Here is a 15,473-nt window from a genome sequence, read left to right as displayed (position 1 = left end):
CTTAGCCTGGGAACCTCCATATGCCCTGGGAGCAGCCCAAGAAATGGCAAAAAGACAGAAAAAAAAAATTCAGAGTATATGTCATATTGGTAATAATCTAGATTATTAGTATCTAGTATCTATAAGGATTAAATGAAATAGGCACTTTTGTGTACTTCAGGTAAATGTATTAAAGTGGTACAATCTCTGAGGGCAGTAGGCAGTGTATATATAAAGAATCTTAGTGTTCATGGAGTTCCCGTCGTGGCGCAGTGGTTTACGAATACAACTAGGAACCATAATGCTGTGGGTTTGGTCCCTGGCCTTGCTCAGTGGGTTAAGGATCTAGTATTGCTGTGAGCTGTGGTGTAGGTTGCAGACGCAGTTCGGATCTGATGTTGTGGCTCTGGCGTAGGCTGGTGGCTACAGCTCTGATTAGACCCCTAGCCTAGGAACCTCCATATGCCGTGGGAGTGGCCCTAGAAAAAGGCAAAAAGACAAAAAAAAAAAAAGAACCTTAGTGTTCATGACCTTTTTGACCTGATAGTTCTACTTTTATGAATTATTCCTAAGAAAATTAGCATATTCCTAAAGATTTAAATCTACAAGGATATTTAAAATAGTTTTGTGATAGTGAAAAACAGAGAATAGGAGTTCCCGTCGTGGCGCAGTGGTTCAGTGGTTAACGAATCCGACTAGGAACCATGAGGTTGTGGGTTCGGTCCCTGCCCTTGCTCAGTGGGTTAACGATCCGGCGTTGCCGTGAGCTGTGGTGTAGGTTGCAGACGTGGCTCGGATCCCGCGTTGCTGTGGCTCTGGCGTAGGCCGGCGGCTACAGCTCCGATTCAACCCCTAGCCTGGGAACCTCCATATGCCACGGGAGCAGCCCCAAAGAAACAGCAAAAAGACAAAAAAAGAAAAGAAAAAAAAAGAAAAACAGAGAATAACCTAAAACAGTGGGTCAACTTCTGATAGACCTACAGTCTTAGCATCGTGTTTCTAAATAGTTTTAAATAGCACCGAAAATATGCTAAAAATGGGAAGGAATAATATAGGCTAGCATATATGCTATAATTTCACTTGTTTTAAAACCTCTTGGAGTTCCCATCGTGGCTCAGTGGTTAACGAACCTGATTAGTATCCATGAGGACGTGGGTTCGATCCCTGACCTCACTGTGGGTTAAGGATCCAGCATTGCTGTGAGCTATGGTGTAGATCACAGACATGGCTCAGATCTGGTGTTGCTGTGGCCCTGGCATAGTCCAGCAGCTGCAGCTCCGATTGGACCCCTAGCCTGGGAACCTCCATATGCCACGGGTGTGGCCCTGAAAAGACACACACACAAAAAAACCTCTTGCATGCACAGGAATTGCTTGTGCTCATATTTTACCAGTTATAGCAGTTGCTTCTGGGGAGTAGTAGTTGGAGTGGAGATGTAGGGGGATCAAGTGCAGGAGAGAGACTTTCACTGTATATCTTTTTTAACCAGTACACTTTAAAACTATCTGTATTTTAAAGCAAAGGCATGTTTTAAATGTTTTCCATTATTTTGTACTTTGTTTTCCATACTTTCTACCATGACCATGAATTACCTTTAAGAAAAAAAGTAATAATTAAATATTTGTCATAGAAGAAGACTTGAAAACTAGGAAGATAGCAGATTATTAGAACATTTTCTAGGCAAAAGCCAGGAAAAAAAAAGTTTTAATCCTCTAGTTCCCAGGTGAAATTGGCTGGGTAAAAAAATTTGTCGAGTATTTTTCCTTTGTGTAGAGAATACTCACAGTGTATTTTTTTATGAAATATAGTTTGTTGTTTTTGTGATAAAAAGCCTTTTCCCTCACACATTATGTGCTTTTAAAAATTATCTTTCCCTAGAGATTCTGATATGATACCTTTGTACCCTGTGTTAAAAATCACTTAGTTAATATGTCTCTTTCAGTAAAAAAGATAGGCCATTCATATGCTCATTGAAATGTTTCAGCTACATTTTATATGGTTTTTATTTCAGGATGAATTTACAGGAATTGAGCCCTTGAGTGAGGATGCTATTATCACAGGTTTCAGGAATGTAACTATTTGTCCTAACCCAGAAGACACTTGTGACTTCGCTAGAGCAGCTCATTTCGCATCCACTCCTTTTCATGAGATGATATGCTTGAAGGATCTCCCTTCTGATTCTAAGAGACAGTTGCAGGAAGAAGATCTAGATGTAAAGACCTCTGAGGACCAACAAACTGCTTGTGGCACTATCTACAATCCAACTCTCAGCATCAAAAAGCTGAGGTGAGATGATTTTATGTTGTACACACCAGATTGTTTGAGGGCTCTCTTATTCTGTGTGTGCTTGTCAGCTATAGCATTCAATTATCAAGCTCTTACTATCTGCCAGGTACTGTGCTAATTAAGTGCTTTACATGACAGTAGGACTCCGCTGGATAAAGTGTCAGTAGGATTTAGTAATTGATGAATTGAGGGTTAGAAGTAAATTTTCCTGTTGTGGCTCAGCGGTAACAAACCTGACTAGTCCTTGAGGATGCAGGCTCAATCCCTGGCCTCGTTCATTGGGTTGAGGATTTGGCATTGCTGTGAGGCAGTGAAGGTCACAAATATGGCCGGATCCTGTGTTGATGTGACCATGGTATAGACTGGCAGCAGCAGCTCCAATTTAACCTCAGCCTGGGAACCTCCATATGCCACAGGTATGGCCCTAGAAAGACTAAATAAATAGTTAAATTGCATTTATTAAAAAAAAAAATTTTTTTTTTTTTTTTTTGGTCTTTTCTAGGGTCACACCGAGGCATATGGAGGTTCCCAAGCTAGGGGTCCAGTCAGAGCTGTAGTTGCTGGTGTACGTCAGAGCCACAGCCACAGGGGATCTGAGCGTTATCTTCGACCTACACCACAGCTCACAGCGATGCCAGATCCTTAACCCACTGAGCAAGGCCAGGGATCGAACCCGAAACCTCATTGTTCCTAGTCGGATTCATTAACCACTGAGCCACGACGGGAACGCCTATAAAAAATTTTTTTAGTGAGGCTATTGAATATCAAATAAAATTATAATAAATATAAGTCTATATATTATTCCTATGAGGATTGACTCATTTGTGGTTCTTTCAGCCCAATTATTGAAGACAGCCGTGAAGCAACACACTCCTCTGGGTTCTCTGGGTCTTCTGCCTCAGTTACAAGCACCTCCTCCATCAAATGTCTTCAAATTCCTGAGAAACTGGAGCTCACTAATGAGACTGCAGGTAGATTTAAGTATAACACTTGTAAGCAAATTTCTACATGTCTACACTTATTTATCATAGCAAACTAAGCTATGTGTATTTCTTCTATACAAAAGTTGCCATAAATCGTTAACTCCTTAGAATAAATGAGTACTAACTGAACTCAGTATCATAAAGGAATGAGATACATGATTATTGTTATGTTAGCAGTGTTGATCATGCAATCTTGGTTTTTTCCCTCTTTCTCTGCTATAATATCCACTTTAAGTTCAGCGGGTAATTTTTTTTTAATTTTTTAATTTTTTGTTTTTAGGGCTGTACCTGTGGCATATGGAGATTTCCCAGGCTAGGTGTCCAATCGGAGTTGTAGCCATCAGCCTACACAACAGCCACAGCAACTCGGGATCCAAGCTGCAACCTACACCACAGCTCACAGGAACTCTGGATTCTTAACCCATTGAGTGAGGCCAGGGATCAAACCACATCCTCATGGATGCTAGTCGGGGTTATTAACCACTGAGCCACAATGGGAACTCCTAGAGGGTAATTTTTTTTTTCCTTAGGGCCACACCTGGAAGGTATATGGAAGTTTTCAGGCTAGGGGTGGAATTGGAGCTGCAGCTACCAGCCTGTGCCACAGCCACAGCAGTGCCAGATCCGAGCTGAGTCTGCAACCTACACTGCAGCTCACGGCAACACCAGATCCTTTAACCCACTGAGCAAGGCCAGAGATTGAACCTGCATCCTCATGGATACTAGTTGGGATCTTAACTGGCTGAGCCACAAGAGAAACTCCTTTTTTTTTTTTTTTTTTTCCCAACTTCTTTCCCCCCAGATGGCCCTCCTCAGTCACCCTGGTGTTCACAGTATCGCAGACAACTGCTAAAATCCCTGCCAGAGCTGACTGCCTCTGCAGAATTTTTTATAGAAGATCGACCAATGCCTAATTTGGAAATAGAGAAGGAAATTGAATTGGGTAAGTATCATTGAATGCATGTCCTTTTGTGTATGACAGTATACAAATAAGTGATTATTTGTACTTGAAATTGCTACTTAAGCACAATCAATATTTCTAGATTGTAAGAAACAGCATTGTAGAAGTTGACACTTTGATAAGTTCATGTCCCATTAACAAGGAATTCTGTCTTCTCTTTCAATATTTAACAAGTGATTTTTCAAATTATTCTACATGCTACCAACTGGCAAATACATAATGCCTTTAGCCCTTAAACCAGGAAGTAAAAGTTAGGGGGCTGTGCATATTCACAGTGATTTTTAAATGGAATCAAACCTTCTCAACAGATAATGAGGATTACTGCATTATACAAGAATACCTGACATGTGAAGATTACAAATTATTCTGGGTGACGCCAAGAAACTCTGCAGAGTTAACCATAATAAAGGTGGGACTGATTTTTTTCATCTCAATTACTTTGTAAATAATGTGGGTTGAAGCAGTAACTGTGGCCCCCTGGTACTATCAAATCCTTCTACTAGTCTAAGCTTCCTTATAGGAAAGTCAGTGATGCATCAAGAAATCACTCTCTGTTGTATTGCCAAGATCAGATACCAAAGATGAGAGGGTATTGGAGTTCCCTAGTGGCTCAGCAGGTCACTGCTGTGGCTTGGGTCACTGCTGTGGCACAGGTTTGATCCCTGGCCCGAACTTCTGCATGTCGGGGGCATGGCAAAAACAACAACAACAACAAAAATTAAACATTCCCCCATCCCAAAAAAAAGAGAAAAATGAGAGGGCATTGTGTAAATTTCTAAATTTTTCCAAACATGTTAGGTAGTCTATCAGTTTTATCTTTTTGAGAACATCTCTCCTGAAATTTCTAGGCCTGCTCCGATCTGGGCAAATTACATTCATTCTAAGCTACACTCAGTATGTTACCCTGAAATTTTCATTCACCATTGTCCCGGGGATTCACATTGTCTCTTTTTTTATATTGAATGTCCAGTTACATTGGATCCTATTTTTTCTCCTTCTTGGTTTAAGTCCTCATATTTTAGCTTCCTGAGAAAGGATGCATAGGACGTAATTTTTTGAAACCTTGAATGTCAGAAAATTTCTTACTCCACATCTTTATTTGATTGGTAGTTAGGCTGGATATTAGAATTCTAGGTTCAAAACTTGTTGCTTTTTATGGCTGCACCCACGGCATATGGAAATTCCCAGGCTAGGGGTCGTATCAGAGCTACAGTTGCTGGCCTATGCCACAGGCACAGCAACGCAAGATCCTTAACCCACTGAGTGAGGCCAGGGATAGAACCCACATCCACATGAATACTAGTCAGGTTCGTTACCACTGAGCCATGACGGAAACTCCTAAAAACTTTTTTCCTTAGTTTTAAAAATGAACTCCATTAGCTTTAGGCTTCTAACATTGCTTTTAAAATCTTTTGCCAGTCTGTGTGATTCCCACCCCCGGATCCTTGTAGGATCTTTTTTTTTTTTTTTTTTTTTTTTTTTTTTAGGGCCACACCCACAGCATATGGAAGTTCCCAGGCTAGGGTTTAAGCCACAGCAATACCAGATCCAAGTCACGTCTGCAAACTACACCACAGCTCACAGCAATGCCAGATCCTTAACCCACTGAACGAGGCCAGGGACCAAACCCGCAACCTCATGGTTCCTAGTCAGATTCATTTGTGCTGTGCCACAACAGAAACTCCCCTCATAGAATCATATGTTTATCCCCAGTATTCTGAAATTTCAGTTACACACTTTGGTAAGTCTTCTCTGTACTCTCATTGAGAATTCTTTTTATTAGGATTTGGGATCTCCTGAACAGATTCTTTAAAAATCTTATCTTTCTCCATCCTTGGGTATTTATCCAGGAAAGCCGAATAGTTATGTCCATAGAAATATTTATTTTTTTTGTCTTTTTGCTATGTCTTTGGGCTGCTCTTGCGGCATATGGAGGTTCCCAGGCTAGGGGTCGAATCAGAGCTGTAGCCACTGGCCTACGCCAGAGCCACAGCAACGCAGGATCCGAGCCACGTCTGCAACCTACACCACAGCTCACGGCAACGCCGGATCGTTAACCCACTGAGCAAGGCCAGGGACCGAACCCGCAACCTCATGGTTCCTAGTCGGATTCGTTAACCACTGTGCCACGACGGGAACTCCCCATAGAAATATTTTAATCCAGTATTTATTGCAGCTTTTTTTATTCATAATAGCTGAATATTGCAAACAAATGTCCTTTAACAAGTGAATGGATAAACAACCTGTTTTATCCATACAATGCAATGTTATTCAGTAATTAAAAGAACAAACAAATGCTTTGTGTAACAGAATGGATGTTTCTCAAAATATTCTGATTGAAAAAGACTCAAAAGGATATATACTGTATTAGGCTAACCTTGTTAAAGATGTGCTGGAACAAATCTCACTTATATAGATGGTCAGCATTTTCTTGGGGTCAGAGTTAAGAAATAGGGATATCTTGGAAAGAGAATATGAGATTTGGGGAGGTGTAGTAATGGTCTGTGTTCTAGGTTTCTATGTTTTGAGTGTGGTAGTAATTGCCCTGAAGTATATATGTGTCAAAACTCATTAAATCTTATCTTTTTTTTCTCCTTTTTTCTCTTTGTCTTTTTGCTTTATTTTCTGGAATGCTTTGTCAACTTTATTTTCAGACTTTTTACTGGGTTTTTTCATTTCTTTTATACTGTATTTTATTTGTGAGAGCTCTTCTTTTAATTCTTTGAATTTCCTTTGTAGCATTCTGATTGTTTCTTAGGTGAAATATTCCTTATCTCTGAGTATATTAATGATGCTTTTTTTTTTTTTGCCCTGCATCATCTGTTTCCTTTTGTATGTTTTTCTCTCTCTTTCATGTTAGACGCTTTTTTCAAATCTTTGGCCCTCGCTTTAAGTGTGGGACTCTAAGAAGACAGTTGAAAGTTCTGTGTATATGGAGGGACTTTGACAGCTGTAGACCTCACTGTACAGTGATCTCACTTGGCCCTTTAGTTGGAAAATCCCCAATCTTTACGTCTTTTCTCATGAGTTTATCAAATTCCTCAGAGAAAATTTCTGGTCTCCCACCTGGAGCATATAATCCTGGCTGCTTAGCCTCCTGAAAGCTGAGTAGAGAAATTAGTCTAAAGAGTAGAGGGGAGCTCTATCCTTTACTAAAGTTTATGCCTTTAAAAATATCCCTTTATTAGTAGTTCTTTTGGGATATCAGAAGGGCTGGAGGAAATCAGAAGGGCTGGAGGAAATGTTTTCAATCTGCCAACCAAACCTATAGATTCTAATGGCTCTTATTTTTAAAATGTTTTCCTACAGGTATCGTCTCAACCTGTCCTATGGGACTTTTATATCAACCTCAAGTTAAAGGAGCGTTTAAATGAGGAGTGTGATAATTTGTGCAGCTGTTACCAATACCAAGATGGCTGTATCATTTGGCACCAATATATAAACTGCTTCACCATTCAGGTTTGCAATAATATGAAATATTTAAAGTGTTCAAGTAGAGAGATTTGTGCTCCATTTAGCAAAAAAAAAAAAAAAAAAGTAGTACGGAATTCCTTTTAATCTTGTAGAAATAGAGAAAATAAATTATGAGTTTAAAGCATTGACTATTTTCTTTTCCTAGGTTATTTTGACCAAAAACCTCTTTTAACTTCATTAGGTCAAGTTTCAAGCGTATACAAATAACTATGATCATTACTAGCTCATGACTGCACTTGTTTTCAGTTCCAGGTCTGATAATTCCAATATCCCTGCCATTTTTGGTTTTGATTCTTGTTTTGTCTCTTCAAATTGTATTTTTTGTCATTTATTATGCCTTCCTTCCTTTCTTTCTTTTTGTAATTTTTTTTTTTTTGATAGCCAGACATGATGTACTGGGTAAAAGAAATGGCTGTGAATAGGCCTCAAGTAATGTGGTAATGAGGTGTGGGCAGAGGGAAAGGGTTGTGCAGTGCCATGATTTATCATCTTCTATAATGAGCCTGTGCCTTTGGACTGTGAACTTTACAAGTTTCTCATTCTTACCCCCCCAACCCCACCCCCTGCACCTACCCTGGCTAAAGTGGGCTGGAACTGGGTATTTCCCATCCCCAGGTCATGTAGTCTCTGATAATACTCCAGCTGATGAGGTTCTGGTTAACTAGTTTCCCCTGAAGGCAGGTCTTGTTAAGAAGAACAGAGTGCTCTGGCCTATTCCAAATGATTTCTCTTCCCCTTCCATGCCAGACCACAAGGGGACTTTTTCTACAGTATTCACTATGAGAACCTGGTCTGGCTTCTAGAGATAAAATTCACAAAAATGTGGGGGGGCCCCCCATGCTTACAGATCCTAGAAGAGTTAGTAATTTTTCAATTTGTTTAGCTTTTTACTTGTTAGGACAGAGTGGCAACTTCCAAGCTCCTTACATGTGAAATAGAAACCAGAGGTCTAGTTTTGCCACTCTTGTTTTATCTATACTTCCCTCGCCCCGATTATTTTTGGAACCCAAACACAATATATCATTTTATTCTTTGGAATTTTCTTAAGGTTCTCCTGCCCCCCCCCCTTTTTTGTTTAGTGTTTCCAAGGTTTTTATTTCTCATCCCTTATTTTTAATTGAATTACAGTTAGTATAGTGTTATATTAGATTCAGGGTACAACATAGTGATGGTTTTGCTGCGTATTTTGATGGTAATATTCTCCAAAATGGTTGGAATGAGGATATTTTAAAACTACCATTTATAGAGCACCTATTATGGGTTAGGTTCACCCTGATACTCTTCATTCATTATTTCATTAAATCCTTATAAACAATCTTATCAGAAAGCAGCATTGTTAAAAATGGGACAAAAACCCCACCTACAAAGGAGTCCATGTTTTAACTACATGGGCTTAGAGCAGCAGTAAGCAAGGTATTGAGTGTAAGTAGTAACCCCAACTTAAGAACTAATTTTCTATCCTTCTGTTTCCAGGATCTTCTTCAACACAGTGAATTTATTACTCATGAAATGACAGTGTTGATTATTTATAACCTTTTGACAATAGTGGAGAAACTACACAAAGCAGAAATAGTCCATGGTGACTTGAGTCCAAGGAGTCTGATTCTTAGAAACAGGTTGGTGCTTTTCATTCTCTTATAATTTTGTCAGCTTTGTCTTAAAACATGGTTAGTTGCCATTTTCTTTTGCCTTTTGATAAATGCCATATTAATGAACATAGTATGTTAAGATAATATTTGCTGTCTAAAAGTCAGTAGCCACCAGAAATAGTTTTTTAAAACTCAAAAAGGAGTTCCTGGTGGCTCAGCGGGTTAAGGATCTGGCACTGGTTTGATCCCTGGCCCAGGAACTTCTTCATGCCATGGGTATGGCCAAAGAAAAGACACATTGAGGAAATAATTCAGAAAAAAAAAAAAAAAAAAAAAGAATTAACCACTCTATTGTGATGATTCCTGTCAAGAAGAGATATAAACTATGAATATTTGGGGAAATGTAAAGATGATTGTTTAGTCTTTGTGGGGAGCCAGTACAGAACTAGTGAGGATGCTAAGGCACTGCTCAGTTTCAAAGACCAAAGCTTAAGTCACAGCAAATTGAGATAATTGCCAAGAGAAGTAGGTAAAGCCAGAGTGCAAATGCAAACCATGCCAAGAAAATTAAATCCAGTTTAGCCATCAGGTTCAAAGGATGAGCACAGAACCGGAAATAAGAAATGAAGCCCAAATAGTAAGAACTGAGAAAATACAGAAAACATTGAGGTATAAACAAGGCAAAGAAGGCAGACAATTTTTGTTCTATGGAAAGGATTAGAGGACCAGCGCACCCTTCTAGCAGTCATTGGTCTTATGGTATTTAAGTATAGCAGTCTGGTTTAAAGATACTTTGTCTGCCCCAACCTTGTATCTTAGGTAAGCAGCTAAACTTTCTCTCTGAGGTCATTGGTGTACGCTACAAGCTGGAATCATTGTTTACATTTCTCTTGACTATTTATTCTGTAAGAGGAAATTGAATTAGACTAAATCATAGTTGGCATGGAAGTTAAAAGAGCCCTCAATGTATTTCTGCAATTATAACCAAAAGAACTAGAGCATACCTTCTTTCCTGAGATGGCAGAGGTTTCCCCAGGCATAAGACAGCAGCATTTCTCATCCAGGGCACCATGGGTACTTTGAGTGAGGTAAGTCTTTGTGAAGGCCAGTTCCAAGCACTTCTGGATGTTTTATATCTACTACCCCCATAACTATCCCCAACTCTATTAAATACAAGTTATTTCATAACTTGTCTCCCAGCCGTTATGATCACCAAAAATCTGCCTGTATGTTTCTAAATATGAAAAATCCTTGAATAATACGTTTTTATTTTCATTGTGTTTCACAATACTGAAATTTTTGAGGGTATTCCCAGAGTTCTCAGGATTTCTTTTTTTTCTTTTTCTTTTTTTTTTTTTTTTTGTCTTTTTGCCATTTCTTTAGGCCACTCCCGCAGCATATGGAGGTTCCCAGGCTAGGGGTCAAATCGGAGCTGTAGCCGCCGGCCTACGCCAGAGCCACAGCAACGCGGGATCCGAGCCGCGTCTGCAACCTATACCACAGCTCACGGCAACGCCGGATCGTTAACCCACTGAGCAAGGGCAGGGACCGAACCCACAACCTCATGGTTCCTAGTCGGATTCGTTAACCGCTGCGCCACGACGGGAACTCCCCAGAGTTCTCAGGATTTCTCATGGAAATTGTAGGCAAAGGGATTTTCTGAGCCCTTTTAGGATTGGGCATTTGAGTGCTGTGTATTCACATAGCCTTCTCTCAGTCACTGGAGTACTCCAAGAAAGCACATAGTGTTGAAGCGACATTGCCTATTACTTCATCACAACTTTTGAAATTTGATAGGGAATTTCATATGGATTCACAAGGAATTGAAAGAGCCTTTTGAAATCACTTAATGCAATGTCTCTCTCTCTCTATCTATCCCTCTCTCCCTCCCTCCCTCTGTGTGTGTATGTGTGTGTGTGTGTAAAATGAAATCCAAAAAAGTGGAATGTCTTGCCCATGGTAACAGTGAATGGCTGATTAGAGAGCTAGGAGATCTTCCTTCTTCTTTTTATTAATCTAAGAAACATTTTTTCCTACCTCTTCCAAGTTTTGAAAATATTTTGGTATTATAGTTTTATGATGGCCAAAAAAAGAGTTGCATCTTGTAGTAAGGAAAAATGGGAGCACTTGAAATTTTTAAAGTAAAATAGATTATTCTGTGCTGTGGAGGTGTATGTGATGGGATTAATCCTGTATTTAGGAATATAAGACCTGCCAGTGATATCAATCAAGGATTTGAAAGAACTGAGAAAAGCAGAGAAACAAACGGAACACATAAAAATCCATTCTTCTCTCACATAAATAGTACCTGTTTTTTGGAAGAGTATCTTTATTGCATGAAATAGATAAGCCCAAGAAAAATATAATAGCAAGTTAGTGCTATAAAGTTTTTTGGGTTTTTTCGGAAGTAATCGTTGGAATTACAGATAGAATATGGTGTTAGTTAACAATATTTTGTAAACGTGTCAATTTACAGGATAAAAACAGCCTTACGCTGTTTTCGATTAAACTCTGGGAAGGAGGGATCTGAATGACACTCAGAAAACCTAATATATGATAATGTATCATAAACAAGAAAGGCTATAACACCTATAAGAGCTTAATTTCCTCCATCATAATTCTTGTCAGTGTATAAGTCATTCCTGTTGTAGTTTTAATATGTACAGTGCAAGGCAGAGACCTGCACTCTACTTTTAGTACTTTATATAATATGGAAACTTGATAAATGTTCTGTGGTGGTTATGTACTATGATTTAGATATAGTTTATGTCACTAATCTTGACATTTTCTAGTTGGGAGGACACTTACACTGCTCTTACAGGTGCATTTTCATAACTAACCACTGGAGGGAGTTGTTTGCATAGCTAAGACACACCTGCAGTACCTCCTTTTTTCTTTTCTTTTTTTTTTTTTTTTTCCCTTTTTTTTTTTTTAAAGACCAGCTATGCAGCTCGTTTCATGGCCTCTATTTTATTATCTCTTTCTCTTAAATCTGGGCTTAGAATCCATGATCCCTATGATTGCGATAAAAACAATCAAGCTTTGAAGATAGTGGACTTCTCCTACAGCGTCGACCTTAGGGCACAGCTAGACGTTTTTAACCTCAGCGGCTTTCGGACTGTACAGATCCTGGAAGGACAAAAGATCCTGGCTAACTGTTCTTCTCCCTACCAGGTAAGTGTGAAAACAAGCCTGAGCAAATATGGAGAGGGTTTCTTAATCTCTTTCTTATCTTGAAAGCTTGTATTTACTGATACTTTCTCTCCTGGAACAGATGACCTAGTTTTTAGATATCACCAAGTCAAGCAAAATATGCCATTTTTCTGTCACAACACTGAAGAATATACACATACACGTGCAGACACATGCCTAACTCAGTAACCGAAGTGTCAGGGCCATTTCTACCACTTAACCTGTGTGGTCTTTTATAAATCATTTTCTGTAATCTTCTGTGTAAAATAAAGATAAATAATCTGCGCTGTGTACATCAGAATTCTTGTGAGGATTAAATGAAATAATATATATAAAAAGAATAGTAGGACAAATGTAAAATGTTTTATGTGGTGGCAGTATGTGCAAAAATCCCTTCTGATTCGGTAGTGGATATATGGCATTTGCTGATTGAATACGTAGGATAAACCTGAACTAGTCATGTGGACCACATTTAGATCACAGCTGGAGTCCATGCAAATTCAGTAGGTGTACAAATTTGACAGTCCGGATATTTTTGTCATCTTTTGTTCTTAAGGGTACTTCTTAGAGTTGACTCTACTGATCATTTCTTTGGGCAGTTTCTCCCTTTACTATAAGGGTAAGGAACAGTTTACTAAAAATGTATGTCACAAAATAAACTTAGTTAAGCACTACAATACCTATTAACTTCCTACATATATAAATTGGCATGATATTAGCAGAGAATTACTTTAGCTGATGGTGCTTTTTGTGATTTCAGGTAGATCTGTTTGGTATAGCAGATTTAGCACATTTACTATTGTTCAAGGAACACCTACAGGTCTTCTGGGATGGGTCCCTCTGGAAACTTAGCCAAAATATTTCTGAGTAAGTATTTGTGATATCAGGGTCTTTGCCTGTCCAAATAATTTTCTCTTTATCTTGTGTGATCTCTGCTTCGATAGTTAGTCCAAATGCCCCACGATTTCATTAATTTTAACCATTTTTCATTAAGAGTATCAGTGGAGCACCTAGTGCAGGACAAGGGAATTGCTAATTAAAAGTAGGACTCAAACTATTCAGACATCATTCTGGACCTACACATATCATAGACATACAGATTGCGACTGTGTTATGGAAGCCTCTCAATTTAGAAGTCTTAATAGAAATGTTTTGTGAGAATAATTTTCTAACCAATTGGTTTTAGTCCTGTATCCCTTTTTAGTAGCTATTATCAAACATTAATAAGCATCTCTTGAAGAGAGTTAAATTTCTTAATTTAGAAAATTACATACTGATTTTAGGCTATTATTTATTTAATGAATGGGTGAAACCAAAGCAGAGAGCTGAATCTCCTTGGTAGAGAAGTAAATACGCTCTTAATAAGAGCTTCATGGTCTTAGAACCTCAGTACTCCCTCAAGCCTGCTCATGAAACTTACTAAATATCCCGTGTTCCACTTTAGCTTATCATAGCTAATAACTTCCCAGAACAAGCTTTCAATGTTGAAAATTTAATACCCCTTCACCTCCATTTTCCCCTCCCAACAACTGAATTGTATTTTTCTCTTTAATTCAGAATTTGGCCAGTCTTATTTGTCTCTAACATGTACTTTCAAAATAGGTTTGAAATACAATTTAAGACATATAGGATAGATTCAGGTATCTCATTTGGTTATGGTTCTAGATGGATCTTATACAGACAGAAGCAGGGGCATCTAGTGGGGTTTCCTAACAGCCTTGCCTTATACAATAATAGAAGCTTCTCTGGTTTAAAAAAAAAAAAAGTACAAACATAGATTTAAGCAATAGTTACTTCAAGCTTAGGGTTCTGAGAAGGTTGTAAAGATAATAAACACTGGGTAGAGGGAGAGAGGAAGTTGCAGTCTGTCTAATGACCTAGACTTTAGGAAAGTTAGAGGAGACAAAATTCATTTTTCTTCTCTTGGTAGAAAAGTGCTGCATCTTCATACATGGAGGAAATTTATAGATTCAGATGAAAGGTTTTCTTTCTCTTTATGTGCATTGCATTATGGCTTTTTCCACCAGGATAGTTTTTTTGTTTGTTTGGATTTTTTGCTTTTCTTTTATAGTTACATTTTGGGCTTTCAAAAGACTACTTTAATGATCTCTAACCCTAGATATCTAGATATTACCTTAAATCATGTTGGTGCATAAGTGTACCACTGAGTTAAACACAGAGAGAATTAATTCTAACTCTTATATGCCTAATCTTGATGGATATGGTTTTATATATTTTTAGGCTAAAAGATGGTGAATTGTGGAATAAATTCTTTGTGCGGATTCTGAATGCCAGTGATGAGTCCACAGTGTCTGTTCTGAGGGAACTTGCAGCAGAAATGAATGGGGTGTTTGACACCACATTCCAAAGTCACCTGAACAAAGCTTTATGGAAGGTAGGGACGTTAATCAGTCCTGGGGCTTTGCTTTTCCAGCAAGATAGGCAGTCAAGTCTCTCACAGATTCCTGCCTAAAACCAATGGTTGTACTGTGTAACAGTGGACCCGTACATGCTATGATTTAATTTAGGTACACTACTAACACTTTTTTACTTTTTGGCAGAAGTATATTTCTAGGTTACTGGCATTTTCTACTTAACACTGTACCTACTCTTGGCTTTGTTTAACAAAGAACTGTTTTATACTAAATGGACTCCGTATTAATGGGTACCTTATTGCCATTTAACATATTTGTCTCTATTTTTCCCTGTACTTTTCCCATTTGTAATTTGTGACATGTACCCTTATGATCACTGTATTTTGTAAATAATAAAATTGTATTTGTTAAATTGCTGCTTCTAACATCTCATCTACTTTTTGCCAAGTGAGATAATAAATGACCCAATTTTGCAGACTGGAGCTACTTTACTATGGAATTTATATGTTCTAGACTTGGATCTATTTTGATAGGATCATAACAAGACAGAATAGCCAACCATTCCTTTAGGTGTCCCTGACCTTCAACTAAATGATCTAGATTGAAAAATAGATAAAGTAATTTACACAAGCCC

The 15,473-nt window shown here is 38.5% G+C and overlaps 1 protein-coding gene across 6 annotated transcripts in view; it reads left to right on the top strand.

Moving 5' to 3' along the window:
• Positions 1-15,251, top strand: part of BUB1B (BUB1 mitotic checkpoint serine/threonine kinase B) — a 50,802-nt gene extending 35,551 nt beyond the window's left edge. For all 6 annotated transcript variants that reach the window (XR_014813263.1, XM_084973275.1, XM_084973272.1 and 3 more), the window contains 9 exons: positions 1,991-2,265; positions 3,103-3,236; positions 4,051-4,191; positions 4,518-4,618; positions 7,519-7,668; positions 9,157-9,299; positions 12,275-12,446; positions 13,225-13,331; positions 14,706-15,251. Coding sequence is in view for 5 of the 6 variants with exons in the window: in XM_084973275.1 (XP_084829401.1) it covers positions 1,991-2,265; positions 3,103-3,236; positions 4,051-4,191; positions 4,518-4,618; positions 7,519-7,668; positions 9,157-9,299; positions 12,275-12,446; positions 13,225-13,331; positions 14,706-14,937 (1,455 nt within the window). In the remaining variant the exon portion in view is untranslated. The remainder of the gene's footprint in view (positions 1-1,990; positions 2,266-3,102; positions 3,237-4,050; positions 4,192-4,517; positions 4,619-7,518; positions 7,669-9,156; positions 9,300-12,274; positions 12,447-13,224; positions 13,332-14,705) is intronic.
• The last annotated feature ends 222 nt before the right edge of the window (positions 15,252-15,473 follow it).

Source organism: Sus scrofa, chromosome 1 (assembly GCF_054392235.1).
Source record: "Sus scrofa isolate SSC_HxYL_T2T_F1_AM1 chromosome 1, Sscrofa_HxYL_maternal_Yorkshire_Landrace_v2.0, whole genome shotgun sequence".
In the NCBI taxonomy this organism is placed as follows: domain Eukaryota; kingdom Metazoa; phylum Chordata; class Mammalia; order Artiodactyla; family Suidae; genus Sus; species Sus scrofa.
This window is presented reverse-complemented; position numbering and strand designations above follow the sequence as displayed.